This window comes from Taudactylus pleione, unplaced genomic scaffold, assembly GCF_031769625.1.
Source record: "Taudactylus pleione unplaced genomic scaffold, aTauple2 ptg000749l, whole genome shotgun sequence".
Lineage (NCBI taxonomy): Eukaryota > Metazoa > Chordata > Amphibia > Anura > Myobatrachidae > Taudactylus > Taudactylus pleione.
In genome coordinates, this window is record NW_028285151.1 from 995,614 (window position 1) to 1,019,109 (window position 23,496).

A 23,496-nucleotide genomic window follows, 5' to 3' on the forward strand; every position below is an offset into this window, starting at 1 on the left:
ATAAGTCCCTGCAGCATCTTGTAAGCCCGTCCAGTCTCCGTCCCTGCTTCCTGGTGATCGGCGGCAGGTAAGTCCGCCTAGAGCCTTTTAAACCTGCCAAAATTGATTGACCTGTATACAGACTTCATACTAGCTCCTGTATACATGTATATTTATGAGCGATTATATTTAACATTTATGTATAAATGTTAAATATACATGTATACAGGCTGGTATAAAGCCTGTATACACATGTCAATTAATTTCGGGAGGCTTGAGCTATACTTACGGTTGCTGCTATTTCCTATATGGCTAAAGGACCTCTGTGACGTAGCCACCATGTGACCGCCGCAGGAGGCTGGACCGCTCCTGCGTTACCATCCACTAGGGCATAGAGGGGGAATAAATATTCGTGGCGAGCGTAGTGAGCCACCGTACCCGAAGTGTGGCGAGGGGACACTTTTGATCCCCCGTTAGCATCCCCGCCCCTCCCCCTTTAAGGCCGGGTCATGTGGATGTGACGTCACCGGTCCATCAGCCTTGTATAGTATAGTCCTAACCCTATACTTACCCCGTCGACGTACACCACAAGCAGGGACGGAGACTATTCCCGAGTGCATGACTGAGCATACGCAGAGGAACAAACAATAGGGATTGTTTTTGGAAACAATACCTTCTGTGACATCGCAGGGACAGCGTGTTACCGCAACCGCTGTCCCTGCTCAAAATATTGCTGCATAGCTTCCATATTTTATCATAATTGATGAAATCTTGTGACGATGTTGCCCGATAATATTCTGGGCAACATAGTCACTTTTGCTGAATAGACCCCTGAGGGAGTTATCTCGTGGCTGAGACAGTCAAATAAGGCATGGACTGTCCTGGCATGCTTACTGACATTAATAAAGAGAAAAGAGGAGTATGAAAACTGCCAATATTTTTGTATGCTCTTTCTGCATTTTTCCTAAATATAATGAGCTATAAAATAAAAATTTCAGGTCTGATAATGATAATGAGCATTTTAGATGCAACTTCAAACTTATGCAGCCTAATATCCAGCCTATACAGTGCCATTGCAAACCATGTAAAGTTACATGGCCAGCAGGACAGCCGTATCATACCAGAATACTCTGTTTCTTAATCTTAAGAGCCCCAAAGCAGATCAAAAACAACTTAATTAAAAACACATTTATGATTATTAACTCAATTATTGTTATTATACTACCACTAATTAATACATAAATAATTAAAAACTGCTCATGAGCAGATAAAATATTCTCCTGTCTGGTTAGACAATAAGGAGCATCAAGGGCTGTGTTTCTTTCTCAGATTACACCAGTGGATCACAAAAAATGTTGCAATTAAATTATTATTATCATTTATTTATATGGCGCCACAAGTGTTTCGCAGCGCCTTACAAAGTACATAAACAAATAGGTTGACCAGTGACTTACAGTCCTATACAATACAGGACAAGGACATGGATAATATACATTGGTACATTAGCGACCATAACACCCAGATAAGCAACAAAGCAAAGTAACCAAGTGTTAGGTGCCCTAGTGGGGAGTAAGAAGTAGATGAAAGTAGAGAAGGAGAAGCACAAGAGGGTAGAGGGCCCTGCTCGTAAGAACTTACATTCTAGATCTTCAATGCACTCGCGTTTCAGCCAAGAAATGTAGATATGACTGTGAGAGCACTGATTGTCCCATAAATGAGATTCGATGCACGATACAATGAGGGAGCCAGAGAACAAGATACAGTCAATAACCGCTATTGATGACAATATGTGGAGCATTACATCAGCTGCTGATTATATTATTTGGCATTTTAGTGGGCATTACTTTTGTTGAGAATATTATTGGGCATGTTATTTGGATGCTAGTCTTATTGAAAGGAAATACTGTTGCTAATAGAAATCTCATTGGGGACATTATTGGACATTACTGCTGGTCTGTTTATTACTGTGAATTACTACTGATGTGTATATTATACTCTGTGGATACAGTTAGTATTATGTTAATAATGATGGCATATATTGTGCCTTGTTTATAGGAACGATCCATGTTACTTGCCACCAGAAAGTATTGTATAGCGGTCAGCAAATGCAACTTAAATGATCTGCACTTTATATTTACATTGGTCGTCAGCTAAAAATGATAACTTGTCTACCTAGTATAGTCTGCCGGATGTATTTACCTAAGATTCAAATAATCTATTCACATATAAAGGTCTGATATGGGAAACCTAACATTGCATAACAGCCTGAGCCACTCATTATATGTGGAATCCAGGTGAGGCAGGCAGCAGTAATGTTTATGTATGGCTAGAACCCATCTAATGAATATTTGTCCACAAACAAAACACTGTCTGTGCAGTCACAGTGATATAATATATATGTAACTTTACGCCGCTACCGGTACGTTGTTACATAACATAGGTGACAGGCAGCCTTTTCATCACGTGACCAAACACTGCATATGCCCATGGATAGTCATGTGACTCCCGCACACACTGTGACGTAATTACGCCGCACGTCTCCTTCAATCGGAGTACGACACAGACAGACGCAATGGCTGGAGTAGGTCGTGTGTTGTGCTCGGTGTGGAGTCGGTGCCCGGTAACGGTGCCGGAGCTTCGGGTTCCCTGTGCTGCTTATCACAAGAAGGTGCGTGGTAGGGCGGGAGTGAGGGGACTGCTGTGATGTGCGATTCGTGACACGTGAGCGGGTGACAGGGTGCCACTGCAATAGTCACATTTAGGAGCAAGGGTCTATCACAGGACAATTGTACATTTATTTATTATTACCAGTTATTTATATAGCGCACACATATTCCGCGTACATGTAGCTTCCCTCTCTGCGGAGGCGTCGTCCTGGGCAGTGTCCACCCTAACTGCATCATGTCTATTCAGAACTTTATTTTTACACTATTAGTTTCTTTATAGACCAGAATTGGAAGGCACTTAGTTACAGGATGTGGAGCATTCATGTTTTCCTTCTACAGACTGTGTGGGAATGACTTGCATAACTTGAATTGCCATAGGTCTCTGAATAAGTGTCTGCAAATATTATTTTCTCTGGAGTGTGTACTGTCTGCAGCTATCCACATAATGGGGTAGATGTATGACAGCGGCACTTAACGTGCCGCTATAACGCTTCCTGCTTCGCCTCTTCATCGGCCGGAGAGGGGGAGCAATAACTCCCCCCTCCAGCGCTACCCGCTAGAGACGGCAGCGCATCAGCCTAGTGTTGACGCGCTGTGTTTCTGTCCCGGCCGGCTCCACAGAGCATGCGTAGGATCTCGCAAGTATTGCGAGATCCCACATGTGCAGCCTGGAACCGGCAGCAGGGACAGCGCTGTCCCTGCTGTGGAGATAGGGCAGCGCCAGGCTGTAGTTGTCGATAACGACAGCTACAACAGGCGGAACGGTCAGGCAGTCTGACCGTTCATACATTGCCCTGCCTATCGGCACTGCTGTCTTGTAGATAGCAGCGCCGATAATGACTTGCGCTATGCGCCCCTGTCATTTACTGCCCGAACCCCCAATCATACATCGGGAAGAAGCGGTATCAGCGCACATAATGTGCGCTGATACCGCTTCTGGGCTTCATATATCTCCCCCAATAGCTTCTAAATCAGGGGTGGAGAACCTTTTTTTCGCCAAGGGCCAGAATATCATTTGCAGGCCATACAAATTATCAACTTTCAAATTAGCCTGCTATATTTGGTAAATTTTTTTATTAACTTGCTCTTAATGCGATGGTTGGAACTGCAATACACTGAATACACAGGCAGATAGGTCACCACATCACACTTACTATTTTGTGGGCTCTGGCAGCCAAGAGGAGAGGAAGGCTGTATGTTGCCAGGCAGAGTCTGGAGGGGCAGTCCCTGTGGTCGTGTGACAGGCAAGTTGATAAGGCAGCCCTGGGGTCCTCACTCTCAGTCCAGCGCTGATGTAACCTAAAGGCCCCCATACACGGCACGATATGCGTGCCGATCCGTCGGATTGGCACGATATAGGTACTATATCGTGCCTGATATCGTGCTGCGGGGTCGTACATCGCATCCCCAGGTCTTCCTGCAAAACCATCTGACCTGGGATGCGATGCACGATCCCATTCAGATGAAGGAGGGGGAAGCCGGCGGTGACAGCATGATACGTCTGCTGACAGATCAGCAGTCGCCCTACACCATGTATGGCCACCTTAACCAGCCTGATGACAGCCCTGCCTATACACATACACTCCAGAGGGAGAGAGCCCTGCACACCGCTGCACTGTCTGCTGCTGAGCCCTGCACGCCCATGTCGCTGACTCTGCTGCTGCTGAGGGATCCACAGCCAGCTGGGCCTGATGAAATCATCTTGCGGGCCACATACGGTCCGCGGGCTGGAGGTTCCCCATCCATGTTCTAAAGGGACACCAGGGTTTGAAAGTGGAGACTCTTATTTAAAAAAGGAGGATACTCCTCTGTCATAAGCAACCATGCTGGTTGAAGATGGAGCTCTTTGCTCTAGTACAGTGGTTTTATGGGATCGGTATGAATGACCGCCGGCAGCAGTGAAGATCCCGACAGGGGATTAAGGTAACCCATTCCTTAGGGGTGCCTAACTCTAACCCCCCCCCCCCCGTAAGTGCCTAAACCTAACCCCCTGTTCCCGCAGCCTATACCTAACCCGCCTGGGGGTTGCCTAACCCTAAGTCCCCACTCCCCCCTCCCAGGAGCCCTTAACCTAACCCGCGCTGCGGCTGCCCGCGCCTGCTGCCTGGGTTACCTTTGTTCGGTATGCCTGACGTCGGGCTCCCGGCAAAGGTATAATGATAGGCGTTGGGATTTCGATGCCTATCATTAGTCCCCTGTCCGGGATTGCAAAGTCGGGATGCCGGTGGTCGGCATTTCGACCACCGGCTTCCTGACTGTGTCCCGTTTTTATTGTCTGTTGTGATCAATGAACAGTGGGGAAGATGTGTGAAACCACGAAGGGGTCTATGTACTAAGGGGAGAAAAACGATAAAGGCATAGAAAATTCCTGTACATACCGATTCTCAGTATGTACTGAAGTGATTTTCTCTGCCTGTAGCCTGCCAGCGCTAAGTGCAGGCTACAATATCACACTGGACCTGGGGCACTTAGCGCTGCCATAAACACCTATGGCAGCGCTAAGTGTCCCAGGTATTACTAAGAGGAGATGTCACTTACCGTCTGCTGACTTGTCCAGCGCTGATATCGCCTCCTGTAGCAGCCGTTATCTGCTTCTCCTCACTGGAGAAGCAGGACTTCAGCTGTGTCAGGTTGGCCGTTTTTAAATAAAGTTTGTTTAAAAAAAAAAAATAAAAAAAATTGCTGCTGCTGCCGGATGGAGCCTGGAGATGGTGAGTCACACACAGGGCTTTCAGGGGAAGGGAGTGTTATGGTGCATACACACGGTCAGATTTTTCTTCAGATCTGAACGATAACTATTTAAAAAATCGTTCAATAGTTCATATCTGAAGGAAAATCTGACATATCTGTCAGATGAACGATTTGAACGATGCGCGTTCACGATGGTCAGATAAAGATATCTTTGTTTGAAGTCAGACTTGGACGATTCCATTCATTTTAATGCAGTCACAAATCGTTCAAATCTTTGGTAAAATCGTTCAATCGTTCATCTGACAAATCTGACCGTGTGTATGCTACATTAGCTGTTACCGCCAAGTGGGTGACTTAACGTTCACCCTTCCTCGGCTGGACTATTTTTAGTAAGTGCTGCGTTAACGTGGCATTAACGCAGCGTCTTAGTAAATAGACAGACCCCCAAGAGAGATAAAATGGAGAAATTGCCTATAGTAACCAATTGGCTTCTTTCATTTTATAGACTGCAAGATAAATGTCTAGAAGCTGATTGGTTGCTATGGGCAATTCTGTTGGCCATCAATGGTCAATCGCTGATTGTTTTGCCATTGATGGCACAGAGCCCTTGCAATTTTTTTTTTATTTTTTTTTTAACGCTTTCTGGTGTCAGTATATGGAGCCTAGCACCACCCCTGATGTGAGCTGCGAAGCCCCACCCCCTGGTGATTTCCCTGGTAAGTAATAGAGCAGGGGTGAAACCATCAATGGTTTCATACCATCAAGGTTAACCAACTGATGGCCATCCCTACTCTCTTAGAGGTTCTTTACTTAAGACAGTATCTGGTTGGGAGTATCCTCATTTGAGAGAGGGGGGCCTTCAAAAAGCCAGAGTGAGATAGACGACGGTTCTTGTACAGCTTTCGGCAACATGATGACATATGGGTTGGCATTGTTGCTTTACATTTGATTCTGGTCATGGCATTATAGTAATATAGTAAATGTTCTCCCACATTTCAATACCACACTGAAAAGTTAATTGGCTTTTGACAAACGTAACCTTTGTTTTTGTGGTACAGAGTTTTGGCCTTTAAGTATTGTTGGCACAGGGACTGAAGTGAACGGTTAAATATTCTCTGTATAGTGCTTTGTAATATGAAGGCTTAATAATAAATTCTAATGGGAATATCAGCAGATGGAGTCGCATCCTTGGCAATGAAAGGATTAACTATAATGCTAACACTTGTCCATGAATTGTCTGTTTTGGCTTTAATAGTGTGACTCTGAAATACAATTTGCAGTTATAGCGGAGAATGGCAGCCAGCAGTTGCATCTCAATTTTCAATATCCATTGCATAATGCATACAGCAGCAACACTAAATCTTTTCTATGTCGTTATCACCAAGGTGTCTGATTCTACTTGACAGTAATAAAATAAAGGTCTCCACAGAACAAAGCCACAGACAAGCTAAAACAAAATGGTATTTGGAGTGAGAGTAAGTGACCCAGACCTTCATAAATCTGCGTACTCCTATTAAACTCCCAGTGATACCTGGTCACTCTCTTAACTAAAGTTCACCGCTATTATGTTGCTTTGGCAAATATGTGTTTGAGCCTGTGGTATTTAATGGAAGCCACTTGTTTGAAATTGGATTTAATCTTTAGGACATGATTCTAAAACTCGGGGCATACTTTTAAGTAAATACCTCAGTCATTTTGATTTAACCATCTTTGCTCTAACATGGATAGTTAGTTTTGATGCCGGAGTTTGAGAAGCACTACTTTATCAGACGTGATTATGACTCTATCCCCAATGAATGTCTGTATTCACTGTTTAGAGTGCCTTGGGATTGCCCCTTAGTGGCAGACATAACGGTTGTAGATTGCAGTGGTGTGCAAATGGAGTATATTCAACATGGCAGATGACTTAACCAGAGGATGGTTGATTAATCAGGTAGAAACAGGTAGTGTGATAACACCAAGTTAACAGTAATGCAGCAGGTACAGGATACATAGATATCCCTGTTGTAGCCAGGAGCACTATCGTATGCTGGGCATTGTAGTGTGCCATATATACACACTAGATGCTGCTTATACATAGGTGACAGCAGCGGGGTCTATGTTATGTATTTCGGTAGTTTTACAGAGGAGTATGGGGTCTATCAGCGATATCTAGGGTGCCAGAGGAATGACGCGGCGGGTAGCTTCACATGCACAGATGGCGAATGTTGGAGGTGCGCCTCCGTGGAGAGCCGCTGGGTCCTAGTGCCCAGTTGCTGCACAAGAGGCAGCACACCTTTTAGCATCCCTTCTGTTTACCTAGTTTTCATGTGTATTTTTTATTTTTTTTAATGAAATTTAAAAAAACAAATCCTAGCTGTGAAAGTTTTTTTTAATGTGAAACTGATCCCAGTCTTAAGCTACAGAACTACAGTGTGCCAACCAGCATAGTATACATTGTAAGATTGTGGTTTGAAGACCTAAAGAGCCATAGGTTTGCAGATTTATAATTTTGTTCCAGCATATACTGTTGTTTCTGGTTTACAAGTATTCTGATGTGTGTACTTAGTACTGGATAGTATTGGTAGTATGTATGGCATTCTCTTGGCTGATATTTCAAATGCTGGCAGTAGTATTGTATATAGATAAGACATAGGTACAATTAATTTGTGCTGAAATACCTGTTTCATATTTAATTCTGCCTCTTAATAAAGCTGTGTAGGAAAATTAGGGTAATTGGCTATTTCCTTTTTATAAATGGTTTCAACACAAATTCCTTTGTTTGATAATATCCTTCCATGATTTATAGGAGTGTAAAATAAAGAATCCTAGTGTGCATAGTTACAGAAACATATTTAATTCATATATTAGTGCAATCATATCACACCGTTGCCTGTCATTGTGTTCTGGCAGATCCTTTTCCTTCTTTCCATCTCTTTAAATGAGAGAAAAGAAAAGGGCACAAGAGAGGATACCATAGTTCAGGGGTTCCCAACCACGGTCCTCAAGGCACACTAACAGTCCAGCTTTTAAGGATAGCCATACTTGAGCACAGGTTACTTAATTAGTTTCTCAGTTATTTTGCTTTAACCATCTGTGCTCAAACATGGATATCACTAAAACCAGGACGGTTACTGTGCCTTGAGGACCGAGGTTGGGAATTGCTGCCACAGCTTGTCCACAGGCTGAATTGTTCACTATTGTTATTACCAGTAGTATACTACAAATGGTGAAAATGGTTTGGAACTATTAAATCCCAGTGTACTAGGAACTAAATATGTGACTTTTTAATGAAACAGTAACAGGTCACTTCCGTTTATTTGGGGTTTTGTCAGATACATTCTCAATATTGTTTTTGAGAGTAAGTTAAGGGGAAAAAAAAAAATGAGTGTTCTTCAGGAAAAGTTAAGGAAAGAGATTAAAGCAATTTTTTGTGTTTGTACTTTGGTAAATGTATTGCATAACAGTTGGCACAGTTGTTAAACTGCTAGTAAAGGGCAGTCGTAGACTGTTCTGACCTTCATTCATTAACACTGTCCATTTCTTAACTTACAGGTTGTTGACCATTACGAGAACCCAAGGAATGTTGGATCCCTTGACAAGAACTCAAAAAATGTTGGGACTGGTTTGGTGGGTGCTCCAGCTTGTGGAGATGTTATGAAACTGCAGGTATGTATGTTGCTTCTGTTAAAGTACTTAAAGCAGTGATTTTCAACTTGAGGCACACAGCTCAAGATTTTAAAATTGCCAAGGCACACCATCCGACAATGCGGCGTGCAAGACAGATGAACAAACACATACATTGGCCTCCGCAGGAATAAAACACACATACATTGGTCTCCGCAGGACTAAAACACACATACATTGGCCTCCGCAGGACTAAAACACACATACATTGGCCTCCGCAGGACTAAAACACATACATTGGCCTCCGCAGGACTAAAACACACATACATTGGCCTCCGCAGGACTAAAACACACATACATTGGCCTCCGCAGGAATAAAACACACATACATTGGCCTCCGCAGGAATAAAACACACATACATTGGCCTCCGCAGGAATAAAACACACATACATTGGCCTCTGCAGGAATAAAACACACATACATTGGCCTCTGCAGGAATAAAACACACACACATTGGCCTCCGCAGGAACACATTGGCCTCCGCAGGAACACATTGGCCTCCGCAGGAACACATTGGCCTCCGCAGGAACACATTGGCCTCCGCAGGAACACAACACACATTCATTGGCCTCCGCAGGAACAAAACACACATTCATTGGCCTCCGCAGGAATAAAACACACATTCATTGGTCCCAGGAATAAAACACACATTCATTGGTCCCAGAAAAATAACACACATATACACTGGCCCCCACAGAAAAAAATAACATTGCCTGCCCCACAGAAAAAAAACAAAACATTGTCCCCCACAGGAAAAAAACAAAACATTGTCCCCCACAGGAAAAAAACAAAACATTGGCTGGCCACTCAGAATAAGTATAAACAACAATGCTCCCCACACACAAAAAAACAACACTGGCTGACCCCTACAGAAAAAAAACCCACATTGCTCCCACATTAAGAATAAATAAAGATTTATTGGCGCCTACCTGTGCCTCATCGGCTGACAGTGCAGAGTTGTCAGCGCAGCAGAGTGCGGGTGGAGCGGGCCGGTAAGCAGACTAGCGGACAGGCGGAGAGGGCGGGCTGGGGGGAGCAAGTGGGATGACTGGCTGGCCGAGCAGGCAGACGTGACCTGTGATGTCACGCGGCCGCGTCTACAGAGGTCACGGCCCGGGCGTGCCTGAGCTTCCCAGAAGAGCTCAGTGGCAGCTCTGCCTGGGCCGCAATGACTGCACTGTAGTAATCTGATCTGCGGCTCCCGACAGCGGGCTCAGACGGCGGTGCGGCACACTAAACCACCGGCACAGCGGTTGAAAACCGCTGGCTTAAAGGGACAATATTATTGTAGGATGAAATTGGTTCCCTTATAGTTGAACATTACCTGCTCACAGCAAAGTGGATAAGGAGCCATGTTTTATTTATGTTTTGCACATACTTAAATTGTATGTGTAAAAGAATGAGTGAGTGTTTTAGACTTTCACATTGTTTCTTTGTTCTGACCAGATATTATGCATATTGCACCTGTTTTCGTATCTTGCAGATCGAAGTAAATGAAAATGGGAAAATTGTTGATGCCAGGTTCAAAACATTTGGCTGTGGTTCTGCAATTGCCTCCAGCTCTCTAGTTACCGAGTGGGTGAAAGGAAAAACGGTAACTTGTGCTTTCATTTATGTACAGGGCTTACTCTTTGTACTATGCCATTTCTTAGTCTAGTAGTAGTATAACTTATAAACCTTTGCAAATTACAATGTATGAATTTCACAATCTCTATTTTTAATAACCTTTCCCATTATATCCACATTATACGTTATCAGGAGTCCTACATATGAATTTGTATTACAAATCCTGTTCAATGGTTGAACACAAGTCTTGTAGGCACAAATGTAAAGAACTTGTTTCCTGCATTTGCTACATTGTGTTCTTCTTGCTTACTGACTTACAAATAAATCACAAATTTATTCTGCAGAGCAGAAACTCTATTTGAAAGAAAAAAATATACAATGTTGTAATAAAAATGGCTGCATAATTAGTGTTTTTTTTTATAAATAGGTTGATGAAGCAATGACCATCAAGAACACAGATATTGCTAAAGAGCTCTGCCTTCCTCCTGTGAAGTTGCATTGTTCCAGTAAGTATTCTTGTGCAGCTATAGGTTTAAACTTTGTTTAATTGACAGGAATCGTCACATCTGTAATCTCTTAAAAGGCTCCATTTTAAACACCACCTTTAAAAAAAATTATTTTAAATTTGTTCCTCCACTTTCAGAAATGTACATACTCTATATCTGAAGATATGCATGTTCAAAGCATAAACCATTTAGGTGAGAAGTGCAGTGTATTAGACCTATAAAGTCCTCATGGAATTTAAGGTGGAACATTTTAACATATAGTAAAAGCTCATCTCAATATATTATATCTTTTTATTGTCATCCATCCAAATCAATCTCCCTTTCTCTGTGTATAGGTTCCAACAGTACATGGAAAAATATTGCTACATAGTATAGTAAAATAAATATTTTATTTTATTGAATCTTTTATAATTTCACATATATTAAAACAGAAGTAATAGAGCTTACCTGAAATTTTTTATGAAGTTAGCCGAATACCTTCAGCCCTAAATTAACTTTGATGTCAAACCGGTCCTGATATTGTCCTTAAAAAAACATGGGTAAAGCTGTGTTTATATTGCATTAAAAGACTCCCTCAGTGGCAATTTAAATTGTAATGGTAGAGTCATGTCTTTGTGCATTGCACATGCAACCATCAGGATGAAAGTGCATTAACTATGAGATAACTACTATTACAGCAGATTTATTCCCTATCAAATGTCTTAAAGTAGAAACCAGACATAATGTGTCACCCCAGGAAACAAAAAAAAACACACAACCGGACCGGCAAGTAACTTAAAGGCTTATGCATGAAAACTAAAATGATAAATCGGATGTACCAAAATGAACACTGTCCTCTACATATCCATATAGTAAATAATTACTATTACAGCAGATTGATAGAAACGCCATAAATTATAGCTCTAAAACTATAAAATGGCACAATATTTTAACAAACAAATGCTTTAAACAAGGTATCACTCATAATAACATTATAATGTGTTTTGTGTCTTTCCAGTCTATAACAAACGCCTGCATTAAAGTCTCTTGTGTAAACCCAAAAACTGAATCTAAAGCAAGCATACCACATAAGCATGGCACTCTGAATGTAAATACACAGATAAAAACTTCTAAGTGGGGACATGAAATTTCAGTATCAGTTGTATAACTATACTAACCAGACGCTTTAATAGGTGTAATGAGTATAATTTGAGTATCCGCCCTATTTTTCATTGCAAACAGCATCAATTAAACATAATGAATAAATCTACCTAATTCTATCAGTTAATCAAATTTGTCTTGAAAATTACAGAGAAGAAATTTGCAGTTATCACATTGAGGTTTGTTTCATGCATACAAGAATAAGGGGCCTTTTTATTATGCCAATTATCGGGGGCCGGGTGGCCCCCCGAAAATATATCCAACACGCTGCGAGCAGCAGAGGTGGATACAAAGCCACCAGAGCAATTCAACATTGCTCCGGTGCTGAGACGGCTGATCCGATCAGCTGTCTCCGCGATGTCCTTCACTGCTTCCCTCGGCAGTGAAAATTAGCACTGCTGAGTCTGATTCAGCATGCGTGAACTCTGGCGGAGGAATCCAAACGCATACCTCATTGCACCCTGGCACTCCTTCCCATGGCTGCAGTCCAGGAACAAACACCATCTGAAGATGGCATGAGTTTCTGCAGTCAAACTCCGAAAATATATTTTCAGAGTTTGATGAATTTAGGTCCCCGTACTAGGGTATAGGGGTGGCGGATTACATCTGGCCTGAAAGGTAAGCAAGAGATATTTGTGATATCTCTTGCGTCATCTTTATAATGAATAGCCCTGACACTTAATTTACATAAGTAGGTAAAAAAAACTTTAATATTCACATTCTTTTGTAGACATTAAGTGATGATGAATAGACACCTAATAATGTCTTAATTCTCAATAAATGTAAACGAAAAACATTGTTTCAAAATGGCAATGCATACAGCTTGTCTACTACAAAGACAATCCATCACATAGTAACGATAATCTTAATTCAAATATTTTCCTGAAGTGTATCAAGAGAACCTAAAAATGTAAAAACCAAGGCAAGAGAGCTATTGTGTAGCCTTCATTGTGACTTAGATGATAGTTTGTAATCGTTAAACCCCAGTACAATTCTTTGTGTACTAATCTTTGTAAATATCCTCCCTTTTCCCTACGAACTACATGTTCATTAGCCTTGAACCTAAACAACTTGGATAAGATTTATGGTCTAGTAAATGATGTCTAGAGATTGTCAGTCTTATTTATATGGCGCACACATTCTTCCGTGCTTTACAGAGATAAGTCATTCATATTGGTCCCTGCCCTAGTGGCTTATATTCTCAATAACCGGTACAAATCGGGGTTCAGTATGTTTTGTGTTTGTGGTATGAAACCAGAATAACCGGAGCGGATTTAAGTCAGAATGTCGACCGATAACCTGTCTATCCTGACCTAATGTGAATGTCAAATATTATGGGGAAAGGGGAAAAATTTGGTATCTCAAGCACTAAGTATCACTCTCTATCCACAATATCACATGGTTTCAACCCTACCTTTATGGGTGTGAGTAATTACAGGAATGTGGAGGTTCTCCCCCGAGAGTAAGTGTACAGTGGATCCAAAAGAGGAAAGGGAAAACTTTTTTTTCCTTTGGGGGTGGGGGGGGGTCACACTTGAATAACGAGTACATAATTTTTATTGGTAATTTTTAAAATAACATCGCGTGTAAAATATGTATGTGTGTATATATATATATATATATATATATTCTATGTTTTATATATATATATATATACTATGTTTATATATATATATATATATATATATATATATATATATATATATATATAACTATATGTATAAGTATCATCATAAGAATATGGGTGACCTGTGGTCAATAAATATTGGTAAAGCTTGATGCATGATCATAACCGTATTCATACATGAAGCATATAAATGTCAATATTAGCAGGTTAAATATTAAGTTTAGCGTATTCGACAAGTGGAAAAGCTAAACTTTCACAATCTCTTTAAAAGCAATCATTGCACATCTCCTCTCTAAATACAGCAGGAATATAATGTACTTCTTCCAAATAAAATTGACATGCACAGCACATTTGATTATTTTCAGTCCCAGCCAGTCATGTATGTTACTTAAAATCCAATTGAGAAAGCAGAAGTGAAACACGCGTCTTGGTGACCGAGTGGTCCCGTTGTGCATGAGTGGGAATCCTAAGCAACACGGAACCTTTCATTCTCAGGATTACAGGCTGATTAGCACTCACACCTCTACCAGCAGATACTTCTTTTCATTCTAGCGTTGTTAACAGTGGGGATCTGTATAAGTTAAAAAAAACCTTGCACTGCCAGTGGTAACCAGGTCCTCTTGAATGACCCCAAATATTCAATCAGCACTGCATATTCTTCCCTCATTTCCCAACCCAGACACATACCGCTCACTTGCCATCAATGTGATTTCTTTGACAAGCAGCAGCGTGTGTGGCTGACTATGCTGGGGGTATTTTTTATTTATTATAAAGAATTGCACACCAGATTACCTATCCAGCCTTTTCAAAGTACTCTCATTGCACTTGAGCTAGTCTGTGAGTTCCTGCACTGATTTCATCGGGTCCTCCTGCTAGCACAGTGCACAAGCAGATACTTAACTATCTTCTTCATATCCCCTAGTGCAGGGGAATACACACTGTTTGTTCACTGCATTTTGCACACAATCTGCAGCATCTGTCTAACCTACACCTATATGTGGGATATAGCTCTATTTTACTTCTGAGACACTGCCTATTTCTATTAAGACACAATATATGGTATGGTGGTCCCTTTTCTCTAGAATCTGAGTTATGGTATTTATTTACAGATGGTAATGAATGAGAGTTGATAACTCAAACTATCGCATTGTTTCCATTCTTTTGAAGTTTGCATCTTGCACTGTATCCAAATTTGAGACTCACTACAGAGAATATAAGTTTGTGCAATATGTTGGAGAGTCTGGATTTAATGTATCATACATGACTGGCTGGGACTGAAAATAATCAAATGTGCTGTGACATGTCTATTTTATTTGGAAGAAGTACATTATATTCCTGCTGTATTTAGAGAGGAGATGTGCAATGATTGCTTTTAAAGAGATTGTGAAAGTTTCACTTTTTCACATGTCGAATACTTAAACATAATATTTTTACCTGCTAATATTGACATTTATATGCTTCATGTACGAATATGGTTATGATCATGCATTAAGCTTCACTAATATTTTATTGATCACAGGTTACCCATATTCTTAGTGATTTTGACTGTGATATTTATACATAATGTTATAATATTTAGAGCCTATGTTTGTGTATTTTTTTGTATGAATGAGATTATAATGTGAATGCCGACACATGCCTTTAGGGTTAGGTTGCAGTTAGAATTAGTTTTTTTTAAAAATCACTGTCGACGATATTTTGAAAATAACGATAACCCGCTATTGTAATCATGGCACTTTCAGTCCTGACAGCTGTTGATGCAGACTGCACAATTCTCTGCTATAGAGTAAAAAAACACTGGTTTGCAATCTCATTCTTCATTGTGTGTTTTAGCAATATCATGCAAAGCTTAAAAGCCAGTGATTTACGGTTACATGCTAGTTTTTCTGAATGAGTCTCCTCTTTGTTGGAATCTCTGTGGCAATGTGGGCACTCTCCTATGTTGTTAGCATTGTCCAAAATAGCCTCCCTATTTGCTCCAGGCACTCATCCCTGGTGCTAAAGCAAATCATATTTAATTCAATTTCCTCCCCATGTATGTAATAGTGATGTATAAATGTCTCACTTTTTTCTTTTCTGTACACCTTTTCCTTCATTGTCTAAAAATTAAGTTATTTAAAAAATCCAGTATTTTAATAGCTTGTGATGCGCGTATGGCTGCCGTCTATCCTCTTCATATTTACATTTATAATAGTGATGCACAATATCATTTATTTTCTATGGCCACTATACTAAAGCAGACCTTATCAAGCAGCTAAGGGGATATGTGAACTATCACACCATCAGATTTGGTTTGCTCAGCAGATCTTGGACTAAATAAGGCTGCAGAGGCTCAATGTGCAGGCTTAACCTGTCCTCTGTCAATGAGCTAGAACCAGTGACCTCCCTGAGATACTGCCTAATATCCGCGAGGTACTCGCTCTTACATGCATGTCTCCACTGTGTAGGTGACCAGTCCACTTTAAGGTAGTGAGGTATATTTTTGTGTTCGATCACTGTTAATTTTCAGTGTATATTTCAGGGAGAAAAAGACCGTTCACGAATGTACTATGGTAACACTCCTTTAGAATAGTGTGTACAATTTTTAATTGCATTTACTGTTTTCATACGATCTACTTTGACATTATTTTTATTTTTTTTCTCTTTTCTGTGTGACACACACTTTAAATGGTCTCATTCAAAGACTTTTTTTTTTTTTTTGAGTGGTTTTATTTTTAAGACCTTCTACAACTGCAGGTGCACTTGGAAGAATACTTTATTTTGTCTTCAAGGTAATGACTCAATTGCAACAGTGGCATATTAGCCGACAAGTTGTTATACAATTAAATTGATAAGTAGGGTTCAGGAAACTTAAAATAGCATGAGTTACATTTGCAATGTTTAGAACGTTCGTTATGTTAATATCTGTAATAAGTCAGATATATATTTTTTTTCTCTCTCAGTGCTTGCAGAAGACGCGATCAGGGCTGCTTTAGCAGATTACAGACTGAAGCAGGACAAGGAGAAGTCTGCTGTTAGCGGATAGCATTCCTCCACTGATCAAGACATCTTGACACTTTAATGCCATTCTCTTAGGAAGTAGGGCATGCCTTTACCATTATACGCACAATAATATAGCAGCTTGTCCAACTGTGTGAATGTTTATTTTGTAATTGTGTGATTTTTATTTCAGTTTGCAAAGTGTGCCTTAGAACAAGGGATAAAAGCAATGATCTTGAATCTGTCCTGCTGCTTATTGCTGCTGTTACAAAATGTAGTAAGCGGGCTGTGTACAGGAGTTACTACAGCTACTTGCAAATAATCATAGCTCAGACAGATTTTTTTGTTCAGCTTTTATTTCATCACATGAAATCTTTGTTCTCAACACGTCAGTTTCACACACTTAAAGGTGTGTGGAATGTATGGTAATGAAGCCTGTATGTGTGAGAATTTTATTATTCTCTCTGATCTAAAATGCATCACTTTACCATTTAGTATTGCTTTGAAGCAGAAATGGAGAACTGTGGGCCAAGTGTCCCTAGGCAATATCTCCCAAATTGGTTCCTGATCCATAACTGCCTTAAGGGATCCATGTTAAGTTGAATAAAAGTGAATTCACATATTTCACTTTGTGCTCCTCACGTTCGTGTTACTACAAGAAAAAAGCAGTTGAAATTGTGTTAATATCCACTGAAGTGGATCCCCAAATCTGCCTAAGATTCAAATACGTGCATAAGTGTTGTGGTGTACTGTTGGTGAGTTGTGTGTGTTTGTTTTTATAGATAGTGTCCAAAGACCCAGGAAGACTGCTATGAGATGTTTCCAAATGAAAACTGATATATTTTGCAATGGATAAAAGGGGCTTATTTAAAGCTTCTTAGTTTATGTAGTGTGTAGTTTAAGCAAGGAAACTTCATCATAAATAAAAAATAAACCAAATTTCTGTCTTGTTTGTTTGAACTGTCCTGTACTTCTGGGATCTGTGTCAGATTTTGCAGGAAAACCAGAAATTGCTATGGTTTTAGTACAATACATGTCCAAGGCCGGTGCTACTATTAGGCAGTTGTCTGGGATGCTAAGGTATATGTGGTGCCTGATGCATTATCAATGTCACTCATTCAGGGCTTTATAACTGCAATGGGGGCCAGTGACACGAGAGTTCCTGGATTGAAGTTGCGACTGCTGCTCTTTAATGCTGGTAATAGGCTCACAAGAGGTGAGAAGCTGCTGTCCTCCACAAGGTAAAATGCATCAGCAGCACCTACAGGGGGTCCAACACTACATAAGGTGTGTGGCTTCTGACTAGGCTAGAGGATGTGCCCTGTCAAAGTCAAGTAAATTCACCAGTGTGCAAATCTGAATTAAATTACAATGTAATCATTCTAAGATATTTTTTATATAATCTATATATCTATCTCTATCCCTCATGTAACATATAAGGAAATTAGGTCATCTGAGACTTCTGTGACAAGGCTGCAAAATAAGTGCAGGTTCTGAAATTCCCAAGGTGTGGTGCTTGGTCGGTGCTGTGTCTGGCTAACATACATTTTGATGAGTACAGGGTTGCAACATGTAAGCTATAGTTACATTTATCTTTGGGTAGTGATTTCAGAGGTACAAAAATAATCTTTAACAGCTGTTACTACAACTATATGGAAAGGAAAATTCAGGAACAGAGCTGGTGTACCAGCAAAGGGAATGTACCAAAGCCCTGTTGAAGGTAATAGCACTGAGATAACGCTCTATTGCATTGGTCAATTGCTGCTTGGTGCTCCATAAGGTGGATTTTGTTTTGTAGGTTTAAAAATATAGGTTAAATCTATAAATCCTCATCTAGAGGCTGTATGCAATCTGACTCTCAGTGCTCATTGTATCATTGTAGAAGTTGATGGAAACATTCTTATTTAAAGATTTCTCTATTTCTTCACACCTTTTACCATTGTACTACTTGTAGCTGTGACATCTGCACAGTAGTGCACTGAGGGCCTGATTCAGAGCCGGACGCTATTTGCGCTCGCTCGTTCAGAAAAAGGGGCCGGATATTTAAATAGAGCGCTCGCTCATTGCAGTCTGTTGACGCCTCTATGTCTGAACGAGCGAACGAAACATGCGCTCGCTATTTTTTAAAAAACGCCCCCTGGCCGCTCGCATCCTACGTCATCTCTGCTATTTATTAGATTAATCGAGTACATCGAAAGGCGTATGAACTGCTCGCAGTGCTTGTGGTAGGATTTTCCTAACGCAATCATGCGAGCAGTTCAGGCTAAAAGACAGCCAAGTGACGTGGTCGATGACGCTGCTTTGTTAATTATGCACACCCTTAAAACGCCTGTTTTGACTGTTTGGCACACCTGCGTTCGGATCTCCACTCCCCGTTTTCAAGCACCTTCCCCTGTTACCACCCACAAACGCCTCATTCTGTCACTCAAATTAGCAGGCATTTGCTATTTTGCGAGCACACAATTTCCGACCACAATGACTGGTTCGCGCATGCGTATTACAACCCATACGCATGCGCAGTTGTGCGAACATCGCTCTGAATCAGGCCCTGAGTGTATGATTTAAAGTTTATTCAAGATATATAAGGACTGCGCGGCACCTGGCTTTCTGCTAGGAGGTCACCAAGTTAGATAAATGTGTACATGCAAGGTGCAATTCCCCATAGACTTGTTTTGAATAGAAAACATGATGCTGAAGAAATATATTAATTTCTGCAGGAGGTTCTCTTGTACCTTGCCGTTACTTTTGTTACATGGCTTTGTGGGTTCTGTATAAAAAAAAAAATGGTATGGTCTTGTTCACAAAACTGTGTAACCTGATTCTGTTAAGGCCCCCATACATCAGCAATTGATTGCAGCAATCGTGCAATTTGCAATCTATTTGTGTATAAAAATCTTTGCAGAATTGCCACAATCGATTGAAAAAGGGAAAGATTTTTATACACAATCAATTGATGTATGGGGGGCCTTTAGTCTGTGACCAAATTTGTTGGTCACATGATGGCACAGAATGGTGGTGATTATGGTCTCCCATCTAAATCATAGGTCATGTGACTGCCACATTATTACATGACATTTTGCAAGCCGTAAATCAATCGGTTTTAATCAAACCAGAATTTTTGTTTCTCTTTAATGCGTACAATAGGCTAGTTCCATTCAAGATAGCTATAGTATACACATCAGCCACAAAATTAAAACCACCTGCCTAATTTTGTGTAGGTCCCCCTCGTGCCGCCAAAACAGCTCTCACCCATCGGGGTGTGGACTCCACAAGAACTCTGAAGGTGTACTGTGCTATCTTGTACCAAGATGTTGGCAGCAGATCCTTTAAGTCCTCTAAGTTGTTAGGTGGAGCCTCCAAAGCTCTGACTTGTTTTTCCAGCACATCCCATAGATGGTCGATCAGATTGAGATCTGGGGAATTTGGAGACCAAGTCAACACTTTGAACTCTTTGCAAGGAATTGGTATGAAATACCGCCGGCCGCATTGGTTTGATTCCCGGCAGCGCCTGGCCGACAAAAGCAGAGTTCCTGGCAGCGGAAGCCCAACAGCGCTGGAAATCTCGATCGTCGCTAAGGTAAGTATAAACTAACCTAACCCCCTAACCTCCTCCCCCCAAGTGCCTAACCCCCCCCCCCCCCTTCCCTGCTGCCTAAACCTAAGTACCCCGGGGGGGTGCTTAACCCTAAGTCCCCGCCGGGGGTGCCTAACCCTAAGTCCCCAACGGGTGCCCTAAACCTAACCCTCCCCCCCTGCGGCTGTCCGCTCGCGGCGCCCGGCATCCCTTCGATCGGGATGCCAGTCTCCCAGCGTCGGGGAAATGTCAGGCGTCTACATCTAGACACCCGGCACTTCACCCTCGCCGGGATATGACAGTCGGGAAGCCGGCTGTCGGTATTAAGCCAGCCGGTTTCCCGATTGTATACCCTTTGCAATGTTCCCAAACAATTGTTGCATTGTGGTGGGGTGCATTATCCTGCTGAAAGGGGCCACTGCCATCAGGGAATACCATTGCCATGAAGGGGTGTACTGCTTCAGTGTTTTAGGTAGGTCAAAGTAACATCCACATGAATGCCAGGACCCAAGCTTTCCCAGCAGATGATTGCCCAGAGCATCACACTGCCTCCGCTGGCTTGCCTTCTTGCCATAGTGTATCCTGGTGCCATCTTTTCCCCAGGTAAACGACGGACATGCACATGCACCCGACCATCCACATGATGTAAAAGAAAACTTAATTCAGACTAGGCAACCTGCCTGCGGTCGCCCATTATACAGCATGCTGCCTTTCACATGTGGTCTGACACCTTTCTATTATAGCCAGCATCAATTTTTTAAGCAATTTGTGCTACAGTAGCTCTTCTGTGGGACAGAACCAGATGGGCTAGCCTTCGCTCCTCACGCTCATCAGCGAGCCTTTGGTGCCCAAAACCTTGTTGCCAGTTCATTGGTCCTTTCTTGTACCACTTTTGGTAGGTAATAACCACTGAATAGCAGGAACACCCCAAGGCAACATTTCGGAGATGCTGACCCAGTCATCTAGCCATCACAATTTTGTCCCTTATCAAAGTCACTCAGATCCTTATGCTAGCTTATTTTTTTTCCTTCTTCCAAAACATCAACTTGAAGAACCGACACTTCACTTGCTGCCTAATATATCCCACCCTTTGATAGGCATCATTGTATCAAGATAATCAAAGTTAATCGCCTAACTTGTCAGTGGTTTTAATGTTTTGACTGGCTGTATAATGTAGTACCTGCCATTCCCATGTTGTTGTTGTTTTTGGTGTGTGTGTGTGTGTGTGTGTGTTGACTTTTCCCTATGTGTAATTCACAACAGAAGGAAATCTGCCTCCTCAACAGTTTGAAGCTCTAATTGCCCAGATGAAGCAAACTGTTTAATACCAGGGACGATCATAATGATAAGGTGTTAAAAGATCAAGGGGTAAATTTACAAAGCAACAGATTTGGGGTTTTTCGGCGGATTCCCTGCCAGTTTGCAATTCTCTGATTTACTAAAGCCACATTTGAGACGAATCCAATAAAATGCAGCATTTAGAACACAATAGAACATCGGCTCAGTATCTGGATTTTTTTTTTTTTTTAGGTAGTACTAACTGGTTTCTATTCATCTGTGCTGGGTTTAGAATCTGCCACAAAGGCAGTGGCACACCTGCCCAAATAATAGACCTAGCGCTGGCTTGCAAGTTGGCGTAGGCTTTGTTTTATTAAAAGCATTAAAGAAACAGTGGGGTCCCCCACACCACTTTTTTTTTATATTTTTTTAATATATGTATTCTTTTAAAGCAGATTTACTCCCAAAGGAGAGATGTATCAAGCCGTCTAAATAGTGGTGAAGTTGCACATTGGTTGCAATCAGCTTCTACCTAGCAGAGGTTCCCAAACTCTGGGCCTGGTTCACTACCAATTGCAATAGCATTACGCACGCAGTTCAACTGCGATAGTATGCTAATCCATTGCAATCGCAATGCTGCCGCAGCACGACATAAGGACGCCCACTTTACCTTACACAAATCCATAATGTTTAGCAAGACTGCAAAACCATCGGTACAATCGAGTACCATCGCAGCCTCACGCACAGTTGTACAAGCTCTGACCTTACTCAGAAATTGCTAACTTCATCGCACACTATGTGTCCTCAGGCTGCGTAGGGCATCGCAGTGGATAATTTATGCATGGCCCTGCAACTGCGTTCAAACACACTGGCACGCCTGCGTTTTGACAACCCCTCGCCCATCACCACCCACAAACCACTTCCTGTCAATCACTCTGTGATGGGTCTGCATAGTTACTGTGATCGCAGTCCCAGTCGCAGTGGCCGGTACGTGCACACGCAATGCATGTGCAGAATGCAACAGTCGGCCGAATGTGTGCGTATCCGCAACTGCGATCCAAGCTGAATCAGGCCCTATGTTCTCCAAGGCACCCTAAAAGTCCAGGTTTTAAGGATATCCATGGTTGAGCACAGGTGATTTAATTAGTACCTCAGTCAATTTGATCTAACCACCTATGCTCAACCATGGATATCTCTTAAACATGAACTGTTTGGGTGCCTTGAGGACTGCGTTTGGGAACCTCTGACCTAGCATTTTATGGAATGTACATAATAAATCTAGCTAGAAGTTGAGTGGTTGCTATGGGCAATTTCTTCACTTGTCCACTCTAGATGGTTTAATACTTATATTTCTCTGCAAAGTCTGTATTAACTGCAGCCAGTCCTCAGGGACCGCTAAGTATGTTTTACAGATCTCCTAGTTGGTGCACAGGTGTATTCTGTACTGGCTGACAAGTTTTAAAAGATCCACAGGTGGAGCTAATTATTTATATTGGGATACTGAGTAGGTCTGTAAAATGTGCTGTTAGGGGTCCCTGAGGACTGGACTTGGGACACACTGCTGTATGGGATTTTTCAGGTGGTGCTGAATCTGGGAAAACTGGAGAAGCAATGAGGATGTTTCGACTTGTATAATGCTAATATGCTACTAAAAGAAAAATATATACATGTGATGGCAATAGCCATAGCTGAACAAAAATCCCTAATTTGAAGAATGTAGAAAAAAAAAAAAAATTTGCATATCTATTGATCAAGAATTTATTTTTAAAGGAGTGGGTACAGCTGGAAAAAAACATCTAATACACTTAGGCTGAAGCGTATAT

The 23,496-nt window shown here is 41.5% G+C and overlaps 1 protein-coding gene across 1 annotated transcript; it reads left to right on the forward strand.

Annotated features, from left to right (window-relative positions):
* Positions 1-2,488: 2,488 nt before the first annotated feature.
* ISCU (iron-sulfur cluster assembly enzyme) lies at positions 2,489-17,760 on the forward strand. The gene is made up of 5 exons (XM_088457232.1): positions 2,489-2,647; positions 8,871-8,984; positions 10,487-10,597; positions 10,997-11,075; positions 16,785-17,760. Exons 1-5 carry the CDS (start codon positions 2,552-2,554, stop codon positions 16,865-16,867), a joined length of 483 nt encoding a protein of 160 aa, XP_088313358.1. The 5' UTR covers positions 2,489-2,551; the 3' UTR covers positions 16,868-17,760.
* The last annotated feature ends 5,736 nt before the right edge of the window (positions 17,761-23,496 follow it).

Bases quoted from the DNA above. Each gene is read 5' to 3' on its own strand.
- ISCU (XM_088457232.1), top strand. From the start codon at position 2,552: ATGGCTGGAGTAGGTCGTGTGTTGTGCTCGGTGTGGAGTCGGTGCCCG. The intron at 8,985-10,486 runs GTATGTATGTTG...CGTATCTTGCAG, and splicing joins GAGATGTTATGAAACTGCAG to ATCGAAGTAAATGAAAATGG. The intron at 11,076-16,784 runs GTAAGTATTCTT...TTTCTCTCTCAG, and splicing joins TGTGAAGTTGCATTGTTCCA to TGCTTGCAGAAGACGCGATC.